Here is a 23829-nt window from a genome sequence, read left to right as displayed (position 1 = left end):
CAAATTAGTTCACAAATTAGCTGAAAAGGTCAAAAGTTCAAGTGAGAAAATGTTTTTAATTAGTCTTGTTGACATTAATTTGCACAAGACTTTAAATGAATATAGTTAATTGATGTGAATTCTCGTTTTCAGTTCTGGACAATATAATTCTCTTTTGTAAATAAAGATCAACCCCAAGGTATTTATGGGGCACAGCTTACTTGGAGTGGTAAGACCAATCCCCTTTTGTGACAACAGAATTCGTAATTCCTCTTTTATGGTCTGTTGACAGCTGAAACGGCTAAACATAGAAGACTTGTTTCACCTTATATCACAATAGCCTAATAAAAGTACAAAATAGAAGTTTCATTGTGCTTTAATAGCAATGAAAATACTCGTTATGTGTTGGACTCCTAATGTATTTTGCCTTCAGCCCAGTCTGTGAATAAACATTTGTCAGTGTATGTAAAACAATCCCTAGAGAAAGCTATTGTCCATCTCAGGTCTGGACCCGAGTCATTTCAGGGCTCAGCAGCAGCACCAGAGGGAGGAGGAGGCCGACGGCATGCTGGGGGCTCCAGTGCAGCTGACTGACGAGGAGCGCTACAAAGACTGTGAGAAGTTTACTTTCACCTGTCCTCAGTGCGGCACTGACAACATCTACGACAACGTCTTCGAAGGAGCTGTGAGTAGAAGTCAACACGAACACAACATGAGTTATTACACACATCCTCTGTTATTCTTCTGCTGTGTTCTTACACGACTCATCTTTCATTCTTCCTTAAATGTGAGAGATGCCTCTGAAATCATATTTAATCTGCGTAGCTTAGGCAGAAGAACACACTGTGGAGTCAGAAATGTGCACTGTGTGTGCAGCACAAACACAAAGAGCCCCCCAGAGATAAGAATAAAGACTGAAATCAAAAAGAGGAGATAGTTTTGCCACTAATGGTGTGTTTCACTGGTGTAATGAATTAATCAGAGATACGAATAAGAGTGGGAGAATGTCAAATGCGAAGGCATTTTCAGAGAAACTTCCTGTGAAGGATTCATGCTTTAGTCATCCTCCATATTGTGTCTCTGTCTGTATTTTTAGACAGCTGCCTGGCTCCAATACGGACTCTGTTTTCATTGGCATAGTTTGGACTCCGCAACTTGAAAAGCCTTTCCTTAACCCCTGCCGCTCTACAGACACACACACACATGCACACTGATCTCCTACCATTTGTCAGGCCAAGGTCGTGAGTGTGTGTTATCAGTTTCTAATGAGGAGCAGGGCACGCAGCTTTTTCTCGTCTGGAAGACACTAATAAAACTGACAAGCCTCTGTCCTCGACTGTTGGAGACAACTTGCCCAATTAAAACAAGAGTGTTGCACACACTCCATAAAAGGATGATATCATGACACACTTTAAGAGATACACTAGTGTGTTTTTGTTGAGAAGCATTCACACTTACATTTAGTTAGAATGCTTGCATAGGAAAAGAAAAGATCCCACGTACTTTAAACAGAATGTTCTCCTGGATTATTTGACTGAATCATTTCAAACTCTAACTCAACCAGGAATTGTCTGATTACTGATGTTAATTTTCCACCATGTGTCAGAAGCCGGTCCGCACGCACACACAGAGTAACTGATAAGACAGTAAGTTAATTAAGGTGGCGAACATGGTCTAACAGCTCAGTGAGAGGGGAGGACAGATGGGCCTTGACTCCACCACTGACACAGAGCCAGAGATGGTAGGAGGAGGCGGTGATGGATGATGGAGGACAGACAGAGGAGGAAAGTTGTTTGATGGGGGTAGCGGGGGAGAGGGATGAAAAGATTAAGAGTGGAGGGAGAAAAGAAATCTGGATGGAGCAGCAGGGATTTCCCTGAGTACAGTTTTAATAGAGCTCTGGAAATCCAAACGTGGACAGTTAAATCAGCACGCTGTGAAAGCTGCACATTATCAAACCAAGACATCGCTGAAAACAGCCTGGTTAGACAGTTGACATCGTAAACCTTTTCAAATTGTTTTACAGTTTCGCAGAAGTCTATTTAAGGTGCAGACAGGAGGCGGTAAAGATGACAGTTGGTTGGGGTGTAGACGAACACTTAGGGGAGCGAGGAGCGTTAAAAGATATGATCCACGGATTACGTTATTTGAACTTTTCTCACACGAACACAAGACAGAAAGTACTGTAGATGTTTCATATTTTCATTTAATTGCCCAGTGATAAAACAGCTGACAAGTAAGTGGTCTGTAATTTTAAGAGATACAACTTGTTTTGGTGGGAGTTTGAAATGAAAGCAGTGAGATAAAGAGCAGGAGGGGAGGAGATCATGGAAAGAGAAGAAGGGAGGTTGCTTTCATCCAGAGCAGAGCAGACAAAATTAGGAGGATAGACTGAGATGTGGGGAGTTAATGTGTGTAGCTGCGAAAAAAAGCCCCATGCATGCCTGGGTGGGGGGAGTATCACATGCATACTTTTGTGTCACCGACTTCCCACCTGAAACCTTTTTTTGTTGCTGTCACTGTGACAGGTAAATGGAGTTAAGGTTTAAAGGAGCAAGTGTTTAAAGCCGTTACATTTAGTGTAATTGTTATGTACTGCGGGTACTTTTTTTATTGCATTAACTACAAGGCTGGCTGTCAAGTGGACAATTCAGGGGTGCTGAGGTCATGTTGACCTGTTTTCTTCAGGCTACAATAATGTTAAAATCTCCTGGACCCAGGGGTGCTCGAAGCTCTTACACCTTCCGTGTTTGACGAGTCTTTGGAGGTAATGGCCAAGTTTCTATGTTACATAACCGCTTTTCATTTCTAGCGGTTAAAAATGGAGCTCTGATGATTTCTTGCATTCATATATTTATGCACAGGAGAGGGAGATTGCTCCTTAAAGCCATTGTACCTGCGGATGCAGAACAGTCGACTCTGGCATTGTGAAACCCTTTTTATATATAAATTACAGCTATTTAAGAAAATGCTGGATTAATCTTTGTCTTTAAACAAATAGCTTCCCACGTATTGCTGGATCGAGTAGTTTTTGTAGATGCCAATACAGTAGAATTGAGAAGGGCTAGATGCTAGTTTGACTGCCAGTGGTATAGAAAGTCTCATGTAGATTGCTCACAGAGGACTTTTAAAGCTTAGATTGATATTAAACTTTTTATATTTATATGGTTTATTATGTAACAGCAGAACAAATGTTAAAGAAAATAGCTGCTATTATCAGTAAGTAATAACTTACTTGCAGTGCTAACTGCAGGTGGAAGCTTAAGATTTATTAAAGTCATTTTGAATGAAAAATTCAAATAAACTGTAGCAATGTGTTTTATTCACAACAGCTTTGTTGATGCCAAACTCAGATCTGTCTGAACATACACTAATCAGGCATAATATTATGACCTGCTGCTGCCATCAAGGAGTCATTGCTATGGGGTGGGTGTGCCTGGTCTGGTCTAGGTGGGTGCTACATGTCTAAGTAACATCCACATGAATGCCAGGACCAAACATTTCCCTGCAGAACATTGGATTGTCACGAGATGCAACTTTTTTCTTTTTCCATTATACAGCTGCACGGAGGTTGCAGCATCATGCAGACTTTCCGACCAATCAGATCCCCCAAATGCATTTTCTTTAGGTAGTTTGAATTAGATCAGAATACATAGCTCCAGTGGAAGACACTGCATCTGTATACGAGCTGGTGACATGTTTTCTTTCTCAGGGTCCACAGTTGGAGCCCAGTTTGATGCGATGCTGTCACATCCCATGTGGGTGTAGCCCCGCTGACCACACCGTCAACATCAGCAACAAGCTTCTACTCGACATCCGTCGCCACATCAGGAAATACTACTCTGTGAGTATTTCTGAGTTTTAATTAATGCAACTCAAAATTATATACACTGAAGCACGCATTAACCTCCCACCTATTTGCAGGTGACTTGGTTTAGTTTTCCTTTTGTGCCTAATACTACAACTTGCTCAACTAGTGCAGCTGATAATCTTCTTTCTGTTGTTTTCCTCAGCCTTTTTTAAAACTTACATATATCCATAATGTATCCCAGATATAAAGGTAGTATGCCTTTGGTACAAAAATACTACATTTAGGCTTGGTGAATACTGTGACTGTTGCATACCACTATTTGTCAACACATTCCTAAAGAAATTAAAATTAATGCTTCGGCTGACAAAATACAAGCTCAAGTGGTCAAAGAAGCTGAGCTGTGTATAATGAAATAGTCAAAACCTGTGAAAATTGACCTTCCTCAAAGTATCTATGAAAGGCTCAGTCTGTATTTAACACAATGGGGGATGCAACAGATGCAGTAATGTTAAGAGACGCCATTAAAAACATGTTGGACGAGAGACGAAGGAAACCTCAGCAGGGCACTGCGCTGACATTTTCAACCAAAGAGCACATTGTGTGCACAAAGTGAAAAGAGCTGCAGAAAGATTTGTAAGAGCATGATCCGTGGAAATACTTAAATGGCCATTCTTAGTTTGAATACCAAGTTTAACGTGCACGTGCAGTAATTTGACATGATTAGTGAGTATCAGCAGAAACTAAAATTACAACCAAGTGAACGTGGTTGACTTTAAAGATCAACACAGTAATGCAAGGCTCCTCCTGGCTTACAAGATTACTTTAATTGGTGGAGTATAGGCTTTACAGGGTAGATGACTTTAGCCCTTGCATATGTTAGGTGTGAAAATGTGGATTGTCTGCTCAGGTCAGAAATGAAAACGTGATTAAATACATAATGAATATAATAACATGAATTCATCATAAGTTAGAAATGGATTCGTTAAAAGTTAGGGATCGCTACTGAATTGATTCAGTTAAATAGCGATTGATTTAGAGAGATTTCATAGATTCATAGATTCATAGATTGGTGTTTTTTTAGTTTTATCTAGTTGGCACATCTGGGGTATGGCTTTGTTTTTGTCAAGCTCTCCTCTGTCGTCAGAGTTATATCTTCTGTCATGGTTTGGATCACTCAGACATGGACTTAAGTCAATGCGCCGTCTCACAGGACTGGTTTTCACATGATGAGCTAGGAAATGGTATTTATAAATCAATCCCAGGATTTCCTGAATCGACAGGTGATCTTTCAAATGAAGATCATTTTGACCCAGTTTTAAAAAATCCCTGTGTCTGGACAGATATCAGTTATCACAACTGACAGCAACACTCATAATTTAAAACAGTGGTTTAAAAGGTGTTAGACTATCAAACAAGGTAGTTATCATCTGCACAACAGCAGTCCGCAGAGCTTTATAGACCAATGCTGCACCCTGTTATAACATCTGGGAACACAAAAATCTGCTGCTGCCTGGAACAGGATAACATTCAGAATTCACAGTGCAGATTGAAACATCTCAAACATTTGGATGGATTGCAATAACATTTTATTGAGAGGTCCAACCTGAGTCCAAGAGTTCAAACCTGGCCCACGTCCTCATCTCCACACAGCTGGACAGTCATAGTGAGAGGATGGTGTGAATGTCTGATCATGTGTTACAGAAAGTTACAGAAATAAGTGAAACAATGTCACGATTTCTGCAATTATCCAAAATCACTTTGTCTGAGATGGATTTAAAGTCTGTACAACATGACTTATCCAGTTTTCTGTTCCTAGTGGGCTGCATTCAGGTGGTAAACAACTCAGATTCCCATCCATGTCATCTTGTGATCAGTTTAGCCCTAATCACTTGTCCAGTTTAACAAATGAATGCATCGTTTGCTGTGAGAAGAGATTTGTTTGCTCCTGTTTTACTAATGTCTCAAGGATGGAAGCCTGTTGGTACAGTATGAGCGCACTGATGTCCACAGACTGTCAGATTCCTTTTAGGTAGAGCAGAAACAGTAGAGGAGACGTCACTGTACTCTGTCTGCACCCTGAGAACGAATTAAACTGGATGCCTGTGTTGTCTTTGTAGAGCTCTCTCTCTCGCTCTCTCTCGCTCTCTCTCGCTCTCTCTCTCTCCTGGTAGCTTCCAACACCTTGGTCTCGAGTGAGTGGAATGTAATGTCTGTAAATGTGTGTGTATGTGGGGGTAACTCTCCCACAGTGCTGAACAGAAATCAATTAGTGTGGTGAATGTGCGGGGAGCGAGTCCCCCTCAGCCCCTTTGTCACGATGTGTGAAACAGCTGCTACCACTGAATACTTACACGTCACACAGCAACACACACGTACACACACACACACACACACACACACCACTGTAGGCTGAACAGCAGTGGACACAGCACACACAGCGGGGCAATGAAGAGGGGTAATATTGTGTAATTAAGGATTCCTTTCAGGCCGAGGGAGAGTTCAAATAGAGCTGTTTGTCTGGCCAGATAGAGTGAAAGCTCCGTACCTCCGTGTGTGTGTGTGTGTGTGGGTGTGTAGGTGTACGGATATACGTCCATGTGTGTTGGCGTCTTGAGCCAAGACCACAGAGACATTAATCATTAGTGAAATTACCTCCTGCCCCCCACCCCACCCTCATCCCCACGATTATCAATAAACCCGCACCCTGAGAATGGGCAAACACTTGTTCACTCCTCTCTCTCTCTCTCTCTCTCTCTCTCTCTCTCTCTCTCTTTCTCTCTCCTCCCATCCTTCCTATCGTCCCGCTGTCTTTGGCAAAATGAGAGATTTGGTTGTTTCCTGAACCACCCAATTCTTCTATCTCCTTTTTTTTTTTTTTTTCTAAAACCCCTCCCATCTAACCACCGTTGCCATGGCATTTAACAAATTATTGCAATTACCCTCGTCATGCGGGTCGCCCCTGGAAACGGGCTGAGGGGCAAGAGAAGAAAGGGGGAGGGAGAGAGAGAAAGGGTGAATGAAGACCAGAGAAGGTGATAATCCTGTTTTGAACAAAAGGTCAAATTGTTGAATAGAGAAGCTTTGATTAAGCGGAGGAGGTACAAAGTGGAACCGTTTGAGCTCTTTTCACTCTGTGTGTCTATGTGTGTGTGTGTGTGTGTGTGTGTGTGAGAGAGAGACACAGAGTGCGTGTTCGTGAAGTAGACCGATTTTAGGTCTATTCACTTTGGAAGTGTTGACTGCTAAAGCACAAATACCAGTTAGAGGTGCTTCTGTCTTGTGGCAGGTGGATTCCTCTGCTACAGAAGTCATTTCAGAGAGGCATTGAGCGATTAGTCCATTAATCAGTTGATTAATTGACAGATCATTCATCATCAACAGTCAGTTTTACAAGAAAAATACCAAAATTGGATTTTCGAATTCAAGAAATTGAAAATGTGCACTATGTGAACAACATGACAACTTCACCTTTAACACGTCATACACTAGGGATGCGTGTTAAAATGCTGATGTCTCGTTTTATACGATCAAAAAGTCAAATTTACAGTTTTGCAGTGACAGCAACACAACAGAAGAGTACAAAAGTACGTTTAAAAGGGGTCAAACGGTCACAAAACCAGCAACCTCATAGAGCAATTACTCAATCACCTGGAGAAAATTGTCAATAATGACAATTATTACCTCAAAAGAAAACTCATAAGAAACAAGAGATGCACGCATGGAAGAAGTATAAGATTACAGCTAAAGCTAAAAGTTAGTTATTGTCAGTTCATTTCCCATAAGCCAGATTCATTCAGTTATTTCTTTTTTGGTGCTATCAGTGCAAAGTGTATGTTTTGCCTGATAAACGGTTGATTGAATGAATGGTAAATAGATTATCTCAGTTGTTGTCCGTTAATTCTCACTGACTAATCACTGATTAATTGTTTCAGCGTTAATGAGCCACATTAGTAAAGAGTTCAATGGTCAAAAGCAGCGACACCCTGACTGCAGATCTATTTTAACACATCCCACTTCTCCACAAACATCCCTGCAGCTTCAAGAATAATAATAAAAAAAAAAAGTACAGCTCTAAGGAGGATGTTTAAGTCTCAGATCTGAACTGTAACAATGTAATGGAGCGGAGAGGCTTCAGAATAAATGAGGGTGTTTTTAAAAAAAAAACAAAAAAAAAAAAACGAGCAGACAAAGAAGAGGAAGCAGAGGGAGGGTATATTTCGTGGTGGGCCCTGTCGTGGCCTGGTCTTGCCTCTGTTTGGTTAAATTATGTGGAACTCATTTGACGTCTGCATTCAGCGTGTCAGGTATCCACTGCTATAATTATGCAATTATGAGCCTTTATTCTCTCACGTCCGACTGTACACCCCCACCCCCCCACCCCCGCTCTGGCAAAATGCCTCAATTAGATGTTTTTTTATTTATTTTTTTACCCTGATGTGTTTCTTGGTTTTAGTCACAGTTCTGTTGCTCTTAATCTTATTTTTTTTTAATATATTTTATGCGTTCGAAAGGGTTTGAGGAGAACGGCATTCTGTGTAGCTGCCCCTCCTTTAAACCTCCTCCCTCTTTAATGTGTGCCTTATTAATTCATTTTAATTCACGTGAATGCCGATTGATTTTCACGTTTGTGCGCACACCGAATATTTGGATGTGTGCGCTGTCCCATGGGAACGGCAGTGTGTGCCGAGGCCTGTGTCATAAGAAGTACACAAAAAAGACGACGATCAAACGGCCTCCCGCTCCCATACTCCTTATCTCCCACCTCCACCAACCATTGTCCCGCGTATGTCTTTATCAGAGACGGTGAGGCAGGCTTTTCCCATGATTTCCCATGATGCTCTGCTCTTTGCACAAGAGCGGCACAATGTTTAGCTAATTAGGAGCTGGGGTTTGCGGGTGAAGCTGTTAACTCTGGGAGTTTCTAATTGATTTGGGACATATGTGTGTGTTTGGTTTTCATTTAGAAGAGATTGGCTTGATCTGTGTGGGTGTGTGTGTGTGTGTGTGTGTGTGTATGAGTCTGTTTGTGTGTTGACTGAAGCACTGGTCTTAATGCCTACACCTACATCCCTATTTTAGTTGTGTGAAAATGCTCCCTTCACATTAATGTAGTACTTTATTCTAAATTAATTGAGAGATAATCATGCTGTAAACCTTAAATCAATCATGGATATGTTATAAATTTGATCACTTTTAGAAGGGGATTACAGCACATTGTAGAAAAGCTTGTTGACTGTGCCAAAAGTCATATAGACGCTGCAGTTACACACGATAGCTAAGATCTCATCAAATAGATTGTTGAATGATGAATGACGGCGTATATGGTATTGTAAAACTAAAAACACTAATTCTCTAAGCAAGGCCTCATGTTTAGTCTTGGGAGACTGGGAGTCTAGAGACTAGAATGAAAATGAAATATGGATCACCTCAACAATGGCAAAAGAAACACAAGAAGGAAGGTAATTAGTATGATTATTGTCCTCCTCGATCCATACGTGGTCAGTGATTCTGAAAGTGTTTCCAAGAGCAGCAGATAGATTTAAGAATTAGTTTTAGTACATCTTGCAAGTACCAGGCGTAATGTCTTCGACCAGCTTGTCATGGGTCGGTTGTTTACACGGTGTGGCTCTGTGCTGAACAAGTTGTAACTGCTGTACACTGCCTAAGATTGTGACACTACTTATAAAGGGTTTATTCCCTTTTTAATCAGTCTTGTACTTCGTTTTGCAGCTTTCTGTCAAAGTGAATGAAATCAATGATGCTTTGTCACTGTTCAACATGACAAAATGGTCTTTTGCTGCAAATAAGAAAATGATCTCAACCGAATACCTTAACGCAAAACTCAAACAAAGGCAACTGGACTTGTTTGACTTTTCTTAAAGACACTTCAAAAGTAGAAATGTCCCAATCAAGGTTTTTTCTTTTTTATTGGCTGGTTTTGCACATGTGCACTGTGCAAGTATTAAGTCCAGAAAAATTGAGAACCAGTCCAATGTAGGCCTACACCAATCAGGCATAACATTATGACCACCTTCCTAATATTGTGTAGATCTACCTTGAGCCTCCAAAACAGTTGTGACTCATCAGAGAATTGACATGGTCCTTCTGAGGGTGTCCTGTGGTGTCTGGCAACAGAATGTTGTTAGTGGGGGCCTTTGGGTCCTATGGGTTGAGGGGAGGGGCCTCTGTGGATCATCCCACAGATACTTGATCAGTTTGGGATCTAGTGAATTTGGAGGCCAGGTCAACACCTTGTGCTGTTCTTCATGTTTTTTTTAGTTGTTCCTAAACTGTTTTTGTGTGTGTGCCTGTGTCAGGCTGCATCCTGCTGGGGATGGCTGCTGCCATCAAGGAGTGTCATTGCTATGGGGTGGGGGTGCCTGGTCTGGTCTAGGTGGGTGGTACATGTCTAAGTAACATCCACATGAATGCCAGGTCCAAAAGTTTCCCAGCAGAACATTGAATTGTCACAAGATGGTCAATGTTATTTACTTCTTCTATATGTTCTGCAATGCATTAATAAAAAAGACCTGCCTTAGGCCATTCATTAAGGATTTTCATTATATTTTGAGCCTTCTTTGTTGTGCAAAATAAAAAAAACAGGAAAGATACTAAAAGTATTCTTGCTCTTTTATCTTTGAGCTGTATGATTTTAACCAAATAAATAACCAGCTAACAAACTTAAATAAAGTACATTTAAAAAAATAAATGTAAAGAGCTTCCAGACAGAAGACATGTTTACTTTTTAACTTTTAGTTTAGCCTTGATACCAATCTCCCCATGCCTTTGGAGACATCCCTACCTCCAAGTGGGCTCTTCTCTCAGAACTGAAGATACCATGTCCTGAATGAAACCTTCACAGTTGTCTCAAACGGATCCAGATGAAGTGCACACATAAAAACGTCACCAATTGTGTTTCACATAACCAACCATCCAACTAGTTACATGACTGAAAAAACACTGGGAAACACAGGAAATAGTCAAAGGCCAAGAAAATAAATAAAAGGAAAAAAAGAAATATGAATTTGTGCAATAAATTTGTTTCACCGAGATGTCTTAAAACACAACGCTATACTTTTTCCTTCCGACTGGCCAAGGCAGTCAAATCTAGAATTCTTTTTGTCTGGATTTGACAGAGTAGATGTAGTCAGGCTCTCCTACAAACCACCCAATAGACATGTTCACTGTAGAAACATTGTGTCTTTTTTTAAGTAACTTTAAATAGTCAGTTGTACTAGAAATACATCCCTACACCCACTTTGTATTGGTTAGTTCTTGGAGTGTTGAAGGTACCTGTGTTTATATAACGTTAAATCAACTGTAAAGAGAGAGAAAAAAAAAATCCCTGCTATTTCGTTTTTGCTGCTGCTGCTCAAAGCTGATCAAGAGACGAGACAAATGCAGACGTAAAAAATCAATCAGAGAAACACTGCATGCCGGTATGTGTGAGTGGGGTGTATGGAGACAGGTGCAGTGGTTTAGAAGGGGTTTATTTTGAGTGAATGGATGGAAGGATGGATAGATGTAGGAAAGGAGCAAAGGCGCTGATGGTGGTGGGTCTTATGCTCTGTCATTAGTTGGGCATTAACCCCCTCCCCTTTAAACCCCCCCCCCCCCCCCTTAGTAATGACAGGGCATAAGAAGCAGAGGAGGGGGAGGAGGGGTCTGGAAGAATATGGGGAGATTGAGAGGGTTAGACCACAGCACCTGCCCAGGGTCACTACCTCACCCCAGGAGGTCCTAACTACTGCCGTTTTGGCTGTCCACTGCTCTGCCTGTCTGAGCAGGTCCCTGATAGTCAGCAGCTGAAGATACAATGAAATGTAAAGAGACAGAACGGTGGTCTGTGAAGCCTGACGTACACCTCTGTCCCCTTCCCTCTTTCTGTCTTTCTTTCTTTCGTTTAGTTGTTTTTATTTTACAAAGCCTCCTCTTCTTTCCTGCGAGTACTTTTCTTGTCAGATTGTTGTGCAGAATTAGAGCAGCTAAATGGAAGCAACAATTTTCAGCAAAATTTCCTCATTACCAGAAACAGTTTTTAAAGCACCTCGAGGCAACAAAAGTTTTTTTTTTTTTCTGTCAATTTTCAAGAACACCTTTATCGACTGAATAAATGGCGACATGAAAACATTTTATAAATAAATCACGGAGGGTAGGAAAGGCGGCTGGCTGGGAATGGGTTTTTTTTTTTGTCCATGCGTGCCCTTCTGTGTTCTTGTGTTGAATGGATCTCATTCTTGGCATATTTCCGTCCTAAATGCATTTCAACACAAAAACTTTAATTTAAATTTAAAGTAGTGTGGTATGAGTTTGATGAATGCTTTAAAGATTTTGCTTTCTTTGTTTTAAAACTGTACTTTCATTGGCTGTTAATATGGTTTTATATTTCCCTAAGCAGCAAGTCATCTTCAGATGTCTCTCTTTGTCTTTGTAGTGGAGTTTTTCCACAAACTTATTTAATTCTCTGTCTTTTGTTTGTCTCTCAGTGGACTAATTCAACTGTCGTTTGTAGCTTTCATGGAAGTTAACCCATCTGATGTGTCTGTCTCAGGGCTGGTTGGTGTGCGAGGACCAGGCCTGTCAGAACAGGACCAGACGTTTGCCCATCGCCTTCTCCCGACACGGACCCATCTGCCCCGCCTGCACCAGGGCGACACTCAGACCCGAGGTAAAGCGCCCAGTCCCACAAACATCAGCATAACACATACGCACAGGCCGACGCTGAATCCAGCACACATCGTTGTACAGTATTCTCTTCCAGGTGATGGTGCTATGGAGCTGCAGTCTCCCCTCTAATGTGTGCTATACATATCTGCTCATTAGTGTCACATTTCACCACATCTACAAGATTTAACTGATCTTTGCCTTCTGCGTGTGTGAGCCCGTGCACACTCTCACGCCTGCCTCCATGTGTTTTGGAAGGCACTAAGAGCTGGACGGTAGTTTAGCCATTAAAAGCATCTGTCTGTCCAGCTCCCGGTGGCCGCCTGATGAACACTTTGTTAGTTTGACCACTGGATTTAAAAGAAACACTCTCCCTTTCAATTTGAGCAAGACGGTTCAATCTACTTTTTGTCCTCTCTTTCTCTGTCCCGTTCCTTCTATTCCTGTCTCAGCCCTTGCCTTAACTCTCTCATGTCAATTTTTTTTTATTTTTATTTTTTTATCTGCTCTGCTCCTATCTGTCTCAACCCCCACCACCCCCGGGCTGCTTTGCTGTGTCTGGCTCTGTGGCGACAGGTTGTAAACCAGAAGGCCAATTTCTGCTGTCACTGTAGCCACTTAGGCGGCCATTGCTGTGCCTGAGGGCCGTGGCACTTTAAACTGCAGGCTGAATAAAACATTTAACTCCCTGTGCTCGCTCATGCACCCTTTCTGTACCCTAAAAACTGTAGTCTGTCTTCATTTTACCTCCCTTTTTGACCCAATCGTGTTTGATTACATGGTTATGTATATCTATGGAACTGATCATGATGACAAAGTACGTAAGCGGTGGAGTTTACCACGTGCCTTCAATAAAGGAAGAAAATAATCAATACACCATGAAATAATTAAATCAAAATTTAAAACACAGAAACAATGACATTTTCTGTATTAAATATAATGAAACCTGACCTGTCATTTTAATTGCCTGCTGTTTTCAAAGGACTGTGACGTCGTGGTTAAACCATTTTTAGCAAAACTCTGTCTGACTCCTGTTACAACTTCAACGAGGAAATGTAGAAAATCTAATCTGTCGGTCTGCACGATTTGATTTCAACACTGTGATGATAATATCTCTTGAGATAAATAAGCAAACACTGAAGATGGAAAGTGACTTCAGTGTCAGCCTGTTTCAGTGTCAATTCTGCAGTACATACAGGGGATTGAAATTGCATTTCTCTAAAACCAACAGTGCAACAAGTTAAACACTGAACTAGACATATAAACATTTTAAATAAAAAAGATGCCAGTAAATATAAATATAAAAACTAAGCCACGTATTAGATTGAAGTGAATGTTGCATAAAGTGGCTGGTGCAGCCCCCGAGTCTGACAGGTGCAAAACAAGATTGGATGAGTGGTGAAATCTCGTCAAGGAACTTCAAGTCCAGCTGTCTTTGGTATAAGATAATAATTTATAGAACCATAAGGGGAAATAAATTTAAAGTCCCTGTACCAAGCTTATGTAGCTGGCTACGATTTAATGAAAAACCAAAGTGAGTTAAAAGAAACAACAATGGTTAAATAAACTTGGAAGTGTGTCCACATTTTCCTCACCTTTCCACTTCCTTAGCCATCGTGCTGGCTAACTTCGCCGACAAAATAACAACAGTCAATTTGAGGTATCTATCGAGCTGCACCTCATCACGTGTCCACGGCTCAGCCTGATATGTCAAATGTCCACGTGCTGAATGTGAAAGCGCGTAAATAAAAGAATATATTTTATCCCCTGCGTTTCAGGCGCTCTTTCGCAATGTGTTTATTTCCACTGCTCATTACCCCGCGGCAATGAAAGTACAGTCAGCACTTGTTTCTGCATTAAAGGTGTTAAATTTAGCTTGTTGAGCATGTTGTCCCAAGACAGTGTTTGAAATCCATCGTATTGGCAGCCTGGGTGAGAATTCAGAATGCCCTCTGGGGCGTCCTGATTTAGTGCTGGACCGGTGGAGAGGCTGCAGAAGTGTGTGATATATCTACTCGTGTCATGTGGGAGCAAACCCGACTGGAGGGTTATGTGTTTATGTGACGTTAAACTACTTTTTAACCTGGTATTTTTGTGAAGTGTACAATTATTCTTTTTATTTTCTTGTATCATCCAGTTGCAGGTTGTCTGAGTAAACTTTTTTTTTAATATTAATTATATTTTGAGCAAAAGCAGTAGACAAACGACGACATAGGATGGAAAACAAAGTAAAATAAAAGTGCTTAATTAAAGGTCTGAATTGATTTCTGAAGTCTTATTAGAATTGAATATTTCGACCAGCACCCTGTTACAGTTAAATCTTTGACCTATCAGTACAGCGTCTGTCCTGCTGAAGTGTCCTTTGGCAAGATATCTAAACCCTAATTATTGCTGCTGAACTCTCTATTAGATTTTTTTTTTCCATGAATCGTTCACATTATGATTCATAGAGGGCTAACATTGACATTTCATTATTAGGTAAAACTGTTGTTTGAATCCAGCCGGTGGATGGAGATTAATAGCCCAGCAGCTTACATACTTAATTGCTGCTAATTATGCAAAGTACTCAAGAGGCCATTCATAGCTGTTGGAGCTGGTGGTAGATGGACCGCTCGGCGGCCGAGTGGAGAGGAAGACGAGGAATCCGTCAGTTTCCAGCGTAGTGTTCTTTTTTTAAAGTTTGGGTTTTTGAAGCCCTCGTCGGAGTCGCCTGCGTCCAGCTGGACTCTGCCTGCTGCGTCGCTGGCTACGTTCCTTTTTTGTCTGCCAGTATCATCACAGATTATAGAGCTAATATGAGGCGCAGCCAGAAAGACGATCAGTGATTCTTCTTTGTGTATGTTCCACTAAAAGCACTTGCCTCTGCCAGAGCTTCTGCAGAGGAGCATCTTGTTGGTGACTCTGCGTTCCCTGCTCCCTGTTGCATCATGGTACATTTACCGTCGCCGTGGGGGCTGCCTCTCCTCTCTTCTCCTTCCTCTATTCGTCTCTCTTACTCTGCCTCTTCCCTTCTCTCTCTCCCTTCCTCCCTCCCTCCCTCTCTCTCTCTCTCTGGACACAGATTCAGAGCGTGATCTGATCTCCATGTAATGGGAGAGTAATAGGCACTCTGCCTTGATTGGTTGGTAATTTGGGGGAGTTATGCACAGGTGCAATTTGTAATATTTTCAGTAAATTAAATTTCTTTCTCTTCCTCTCTCGCTCACTCTTCATCTCTCCCTCTCTCCCCCCCCCCCCCCCCCTCCACAGTGCTTAACTCAAATAGGCTATTTTTTCTCACCCTGCCTCGAATCTCTGTCCTGACTTTCCTTTTCTTTCCTCCCTTTATTCAGTGCTTTCTTTCCCTTCTCCTTTCTTTTCATTCTCTTTCCCTCCCCTCCTTAGCTCTTATACTCTCTTCTCTTGGCTCGCTCTTTTCTCTCCTCCTCCTCCTCACCCTCCCTTTCTGTGTCTCTCTTTTTCTCCCCTCGTTTTATTGATGTACGCTCAGGCGCCCATTAGAGCTCCCTTTTTCCCTCTAGTGGAAATTGCAGCATGTTAATTTTCACACAAATTACGGCAATAGCAGGTATCTCTATTTGATACATTATAGCGGGAGCAATCAGAGATAATTGAGTGCCTTTCAGAGGGAGACGGCTGCATTCACTGCCGGCTCAAAGCTGCCCCATTATCGCCTAATCGCTCTTTAAACACTGAATTTTGCCGAACAAAAATTCTTGTCATAATTTTGCTTAAGTGTATTTGGAAATCACAGTCCTTTGAGCGAGGATAATTGAAATCAAATCCCTTTCACTGGAGCTGACATTTCTACATTTCCCCCCAATTGAAATTAATTTCAAAAATTGAGCATGAATATCTTCAAATAGCAGGCAATTATGCCTTTCAATGGGGAGAAATTACCGGTGCTGAATCGTTGGAGGCTTGCGGGCGAGAGCACCAGTTAAATGCCTTTGTTTCCCGCCGTGTTTGCCTAGTAAAGATTTACATATATTGACTCATTATGGTGTCTTGTGAAGCTGATCGGCGTGACTACCACAACCGGCAATAACGCTCATCGCATCTAAAAAGCTCAAGAGTTTTAAAGCCTTGTGGCCTCACAGCTGAGGGAAAATGTATGTTTGTTTCTCTCCGTCGCCCTCCCTTTCTCGCTCCCTCTCTCTTTCTGCAGCTGCAGTTGCGCGAGGGCTTGGATATTGTGGCTTTAGTATTTACAACGCATGTTTGCAGCAAAGCTGGGGAAGAGTATGGAGGAGAGTGTGTAACACCGAGGCCTTGTCTGCGCCTCTGTCGCCGTGATGTTTTCTTCCATGTCACGGCGCTGAATACTTGCAGCTTTTCCGCACACTTTCCATCCACGTTTCTTCTTCTTTTTTTTTTTAATAATGTTTCCCTGCTGCACTGCTGTCTCTCCTCACACACACACACACGGAGAAATATTGTCTGACTGACTACCTTTTCATTAACTGCTTCACCGGCGTGCTTGAGCGACAGTATAGTGCGCAAAAGTTCTCTGGAGGTCGGATGTGTGTGCCTTTGTTCGTGTCGCCCTAAAAGATAAAGACAGGTGTTTTTAAGACTGAGGAAGTCTTGAGTGCTCGTTTTATTGTGCGAGCCATTTTAGACTGTTGCTCTGTGATTTGGATCAATTTGTATGATTTAGCCTCCTTTTCTCATTCCTCACTTTTTTCCCTTTATTCTATACATCCTGACTCCATTTTCTCTTTTCTCCTCGTATACACGCGCCCTTTTTGCATAACTGTTGCGGGCATACATGGGCCGCCGTGTGTGTGTGTGTGTGTGTGTTGGGGGGAGATTGAAGAGAAGGGGGGTAGTCAGTCAGGGGCGAGGGAGGCAAAGGAGCAAAGGGGTACGAGGTGGGGGCTGGGGGGTCCAACACTCCCGGGAGAGAGGCAATTTCACAGCTGGTTTGCTCCTTAGGCAGTCAGGCTGAAAATGCTGCAGATTTGTGGAGCAAATTGAAATGGTGTCAGTGCAGGAACAAAGCGCCGAGCTGAATGACGAGGAAGGTGTGTGTGTGTGTGTGTGTGTGTGAGGGAGAGAGTGAGGTGGGGTTGAGGGGTTCTAAATTCAATAACAACCCTGTAACATTTTAGCCACGCCTTTCTGACACCTGTCAGTCAGTCAGTATGCAGCGGCCGGACCGCCCACAATCAGCATTATATTGTCTGAATGCAAGTGTTGTGTGTGCGTGTGAACGTGTTTCATTTTCAAGAGGAAGAAGTGGCGCGCCGTGTTTGTGCCGACCGAGCTTGTTCAACCTTGGCAACCGTAACCGAGGCTCCATTATGGGATGTGCATGGTTTGGTTGTTGACTAGGCAGTGCATCAACGGTCAACAGCTGTGCGTGCCATGTGGGCAGTCGTAGAAAGCCATTAAACGCACACGCACGCACACACACTCACTTTCACACATCACATAGTTTGCATTTAGCTGCATTAGATACTCTCGCCACTTGATTATGCCACAGCAGTAAAAACTGAAATTACAATTACGCACATTGCCGATTGGCAGGTATAATGGGCGCACACAAACTCCCTCCGCGCACACACAGATACTGACACACAGGAATTGTCAGGGGATTCTTCCTGGTGGTAATAATAAAGCACTCGGCGCACACCTGATGGCAGTGTGGGGTCGGGGCTTAGCGTGCCCTCTGCAGCGTAGCAGGGAAATGACGAGCCAATAACTGCAATTAAACATGCAGTATAATGGCTAATCAAATTGACAGCCTCGGCTGTTCGCATGCCTCTCTCACAATGGCTTATCACAACAAACTATTATGAGGGAGGGTATTTCAGGCCTGATCCCCTCTTTTCTTTCTCTCCCTCTCTCTCACTTCTTTCTGTATCTTTACCCTTGCTCTCTTTTTGCTCTTCTTTTTTCCCTCCCACCTCTCCGTCTTGCTCATCCTCTCCGTCTCTTCCTCCTCTCTCTCTCTTTCTCTCTTTCTCTCTCTCTCTCTCTCTGGCAGGCTGTCGTGTGGCTCCACTTAATTGCAGTGGAGATTAACAAAGCAAGCAAATTTGTTTTCTTGCTTCAGCGTGTCACGCAGAAGAAGGGAGATGTTTTCGGGGAGCTATAGTCATTGGAGCAGGGTGCTACCCTCGTAGTTCAATCAGCCTGTTTCTCTAACTGGTAAACCCGGTGTGTTACTCTGTTTTGGATGATCCTGACTCCACTCTCCAAACTGAAATATAACGGTGATTAATCACTTATTAATGCACGTTATGACATAGAGCCAAAAAAGCAATGTTCAACACAAAAACATCTCAGACATGAAGTTCCTTATCCACCATCACACAGCTGATATAAAACCGTGCAGTAGGGTTTGTTCATCTTTGGTTTTTGCTGACTGTTTGTGTGTGTGTGTGTGTTTTCTCTCAACAGTACTCCGAGAAGGCCTTGTACAACCAGCTCTGCTTCTACAGGTTCATCTTTGACTGGGAATATGCAGTTGCTAAAGTATTACAGCCCGATGAAAGAAGTAAGACTATGCACACACATCACACACGTTCAGTACGTTACTTTTCAGGAGTCTTTTCCGGTCTGTTAAATTTCTTTCTTCAGTTTTGCATAATATTAGTTGTGTAACAAGGTCTGCTTTTGCAAGTTTTATCATATTTTATTCATTTTTCTTGGCTGTTTTTGTTACCACTCTACCACACTGCCTTTAGGAGTGAAATCAAGTTAGTCGAACCGCTGTTGAACTTTGAATTTTAATGTCCTAACAATGCTTTCTCACAAATACACATACAACATAGCATTAGCAATCAATGCCTCAACATAAACCTTTTACCCGGGCTGCACTTAAAATATTCACCAGTGATGTGACACACACACACACGAGTAGCGGAGCATGGGCATTGGTTATGGGGAGGGGGGGTTAAGGACATTCAGCTCCTCGAGTCGACAGCCCTAATTTAGGAGACGGATTCAATCACACACACATACAGAATGCAAAACGCTCCAATCACTGGAAGAAAGAAGGAAAGAGCCCTCCATCGCTCTCCCTCTACCCCTACCCTCACTGTCCATCTCTGCTGCTTTCTCTCCCTTGCTCTCTCGCTCTCGTTTCTCTCTCTCTCTCTCCCTCTCTTGGACAGGCACTCGTTTGGCTGTGTTGATTGAAAACAGGTTTTAGATTTGGGGAAATGATAGGGGGAGTAATGGGCGCGCTGACGAAAGGATAGCCCTTCTCCTATAATGGGACATGGAGCGTATATTTCCCCCCTTGGACTCAAATAGACGCTACTCCAGCGATCTGGGCGCACTCAGTAGGCGTCAGCCACAAGGCCTCTTTACCCATAGTTCTCCCTGATTGATGTCACTTGATTAGAAAGGGCCGCCGGGCCGAGTGATTTATTTATTTGATTAAATATTTATGTATGTATGTTATTTATGTATGTATGCTTGAATGTTGCGAGCGCGTGTGCTCGGACCTGAGCGAGGCTGCGAAAGAGTGAGACAGCAGAGTTAAATATAACGTGTAATCAACAGATGACCACTCAGAAGATGGAGGGAGCTGAAATAGAGGGATTGGACCATTGTAGAGGAGGGGGGGCACTAACATGATTATAGCCTCCATTTTTGCTTTCTTTTATTTCTGTCTTTGCCCAGATGCAAGAAATCATCGCCAATCAATTCCTGACTCTCCTCCTTTCTTTATGTTCCTGTGCTTTGCAATGATTTTGATCTGCATGCGCTATTTCTTGCCAGAGTCTGATTTTGTATCTCACGGTACAGTATCGTACATGCCTTCCTCCGCGGTAAATAGCTGGAAATGCGTGCTCTCAATTTACCTTTACTGAACATGTAGAAGACAACATCGGTGAAAATGTTGGATGGTTGTGGCGCAGTTTAACATTTTTAATTTTAAGACATGAGAACTTTTCGTGGTCCACTGATCAGGAACTTCACCAGGAACCAGTCCAAACTGGCTGAAATAAAAATCAGGCACGGCCTTGCGGTCAGTACATGTCGTACCAGGCTGTTAAACTAACTCCACAGATCCACTTTGAGCACGGACGGGGCCAAAACTGAAATTAAACTCACTGTTTGTGTTTACAAGACATCAGGCTGATAACCCAGCTATATCAGTGCGGTTTTTTAAACATTATTTTGGCATTTTGTGCATTTTTTGGATAGTTTTCAGTGGAGTTTGTGGGCTGTTTACTCAGCCAGGTGAACTATCAGGAAAATATTTTTAAATTCAACCACATTATTTAGTTTATCTTCGTTTAAAATGTTAAAAAGTGAAGATGATTTGGTGTTTCTAACTCTTTCCTCACTCATGAATCTGCTCCTGGCTGCTCAGAATTTCTTGCGACCAGTTGGGCGTCCTCTGCTCCCACATTTGTAACCACTGCTATATGTACACACTGAAACCTTTTAGAGGTGTTTCATTTGCACTGAACTGACACTCATTATGAGGCCCTTATACATACATGAGTGTGTTCCTGCTGCAGTAAATGAAATACAGCTCCTCACTCTACCTTTCCCTTTGGACGGTTTCATTTCATGAACACTACTCCTTGTCTTTCCGTGCTTTGTCCCCAAAATGTGTTTCAGAGACACGGTATGTGACTGCAACCTGTCTGTAACACCCAGTGCTGTTCAGCACCGCCCAGCACTCTGCAGAGTTAACAAGCACAACAAGTCTCCTCAGACTCAACTGAGCCGCAGTGACGGCCGCACAAAAGATTCATCATTACATTGGCTCTTCCTTTAAGTGATCAGTCATCAACGCGCGCCGTATACGACTGATATGATTTTATAATAATAACTTGGCATTCTCATTGTACTTGTAGTACAGAGGGAATTGCATGTTTTTATCCTGGCGGGTGGTCACATTAACGGCAGACGTGTTTGTCAGCACGTATACGTCGCCGTGTTGTTGATAATGGTTTGCAGTGCGGTGCTGTATCAGTTAGTCCCGTCTCGCAACACTGACAAAACAATGATTCCACCAAATGATTAATATCCAACGCACACACCACTGCGCTCCTTCAAGTGAGGAATATACAAGCCTGCCCATACTCATGCTGCTATAAAATATAGGTTTATGGTGTTATCCCTCAGGCCTGGGGCAGTAATACCCCATATTACTGCATTACACACCCAGGGTCCACACTGCTCAGATTACAGGGAGGAGACCATACAATCCTATACACCCAACTCTACTCCCCGTCTCCATGGTATCTCTATGGGAGTGTGTGCATATGTACCTATACTGATTTATGAGCACTGTTTGTGCACCTTCTCAATTTCTTTGTGTCTGTCTTTGAGTTATTGTAGTGAATGCGGTCGACTTCAGCGGCTGCTAGAAAAGCTCTTTGTCATTGCTCTGGCTGGCTCAAGTTTTAAAGGGAATTTATATGTGTTTTTTCAATATAGATTATAAATATCTAATGAATAGCATCAAGAACACAAAATACTAGCTCCAAAGTAAACTATATTCTCTTATTGTCAACAAATCCCATCAAAAACTGAAAGCATAATGTTTCACAATCAAATATCAAGCAAAAAAACACCATTGGATCGTCCTACAACCAATCAGAACCACTTTGTTGTAAATAAAACCATCTCTTCGTAGCTCAGATGACGTGTATGACTGCTCTGCTGTTACACATCTGTCCAAAACTGTGTAAGGCCCTCTTGAACAATGTGACTGGCTCAGCAGATCTTTGCTGGAGCGTAATCAGTTCCTCAATGGAGTGACTCCAGACCAGCCTTTCCCTTGAAAAAGTTTACTATGGTTCAGAGGACGTTTGGCCTGACTTCCAGGCTGCCTGACCTTGTTGCAAAAAATACTTATTTTTACACCAAACATGTATTAACCTGTAGCGGAATATAATCCCAGATTAATACAACTGGAACTGATACAATTTTACCTGCATATGTAACTGTTTCTATGACTGTACTGCCTGGTAATTTGAGTTCATTCAACTTTGGCCTATTAATTAAAAAAAATAAAAAACCTAGTGTTGAGCTAGCTATTAGCTCAACATGAACAGCCCAGAGGAAAGAGTACGGCCATGATGCGTTCATGGAATAAAGTCACACGTGGTCAGGCAATTCACAGGAAGGGAGGGATACCATTAAATTAAGAAACGCCCCTGAGTGCAGCATGAGTCATCAACATTTATTTAGATAGATAGATAGATAGATAGACAGATACTTTGTTAATCCCGAGGAAAATTCGAGCATCCAGTAGCAGTAACATACATTGAACATAAAATACAAAAGCTATATAAAAAAATAGAAAGTGACTAGAAATAAAATGTTCATTCAGCATTATCCAGGAAATCACTAACTCCAAAATAGTATTATCTACCTACAATACAACATTCTTGAGATTGTTAGGCCTACAGATAATGTATCGTATGAAACAAATACTAATATATTAATTTGATTTCATGAGGATGTTAAGAGTCGCTCCAGCGATAGTGTGACAGAACAGTGGACGTGAATGAAAGGGTAATAGAGGTAGTATTTCCACTGCTGCTTCTCTCCGCAGCCGTCTCTCAATCCATCATACTCCACCCTGTCCACACACTTGATGGCTGTCCTCATATGTTGTAGCGATCACTAACCAGTTGTTGCTTTTGGTCCATCGACGGGAATTTATTGAAAAAGCATAGAACGTCTTGCCGGCCTCTCTGATGGTCGCATTTCGTTGTTTGCCAACAGCAAACATTTATCATGATGTACTACAGTGCATCTGCAGTTGTGATAATATCCAGGTGTTTACGTTGTGTCCAGCCATGGCGAAGCCTGAATGTGTGTGATTACACGTGTGGGGGAACATCTGTAATAAAGCACATTGAAGGTAAATAGCTTTACGTAAGAGCTCTGAGTCAATGCAGAATGTGATTTGATCAGCTTGTGTGCGTGTGCGTGTGCGTGTGCTTTGCGGTGCTCGTGCGCGTGTGCACATTTGCAAGCCTGTCTTATCTACATGTACATTGCATTTTTGTGCCTGATTGCTGCGACTGAGTAAAACATGGAGGTAATTTCATCCGCTGCAGGAGATCTCTAATAGATTATACACACACACACACCCAGCGACACACACACACACACACACGCACACACGCTACGAAGAAAAAAAAAAAAACACGCTGTCCGTTCCTTAGCTGGGAACATCCCGTATCAATGACTTTCAAATCATTTCATGTCGCTCTCCTTCTCTCTGTCTCCTCTGCTCTCCCTCTTCTTCTTCTTTTTTTTTTTTATCTCCCTCCTCCCGTTTCCTCTATCTGTTGCCTTTCTCTTCCCTCCGCCTCCCCCCTTCCCTGTCTCAGTCTTGAGTGTGGGCTGTATGATTGCGTGTGTGAGCAATAATGTAATTTCGC

At 42.3% G+C, this 23829-nt stretch overlaps 1 protein-coding gene across 2 annotated transcripts in view; it reads left to right on the top strand.

Annotated features, from left to right (window-relative positions):
• Nucleotides 1-23829, top strand: part of pola1 (polymerase (DNA directed), alpha 1) — a 53955-nt gene that overhangs the window by 26753 nt on the left and 3373 nt on the right. For both annotated transcript variants that reach the window (XM_084566013.1, XM_084566012.1), the window contains exons 33-36: nucleotides 483-664; nucleotides 3692-3823; nucleotides 12342-12458; nucleotides 18863-18959. In XM_084566013.1, coding sequence (XP_084422139.1) covers nucleotides 483-664; nucleotides 3692-3823; nucleotides 12342-12458; nucleotides 18863-18959 — 528 coding nt within the window. The remainder of the gene's footprint in view (nucleotides 1-482; nucleotides 665-3691; nucleotides 3824-12341; nucleotides 12459-18862; nucleotides 18960-23829) is intronic.

This window comes from Chelon labrosus (assembly GCF_963514085.1).
Source record: "Chelon labrosus genome assembly, chromosome: 18".
Taxonomy (NCBI): Eukaryota; Metazoa; Chordata; class Actinopteri; order Mugiliformes; family Mugilidae; genus Chelon; species Chelon labrosus.
This window is presented reverse-complemented; position numbering and strand designations above follow the sequence as displayed.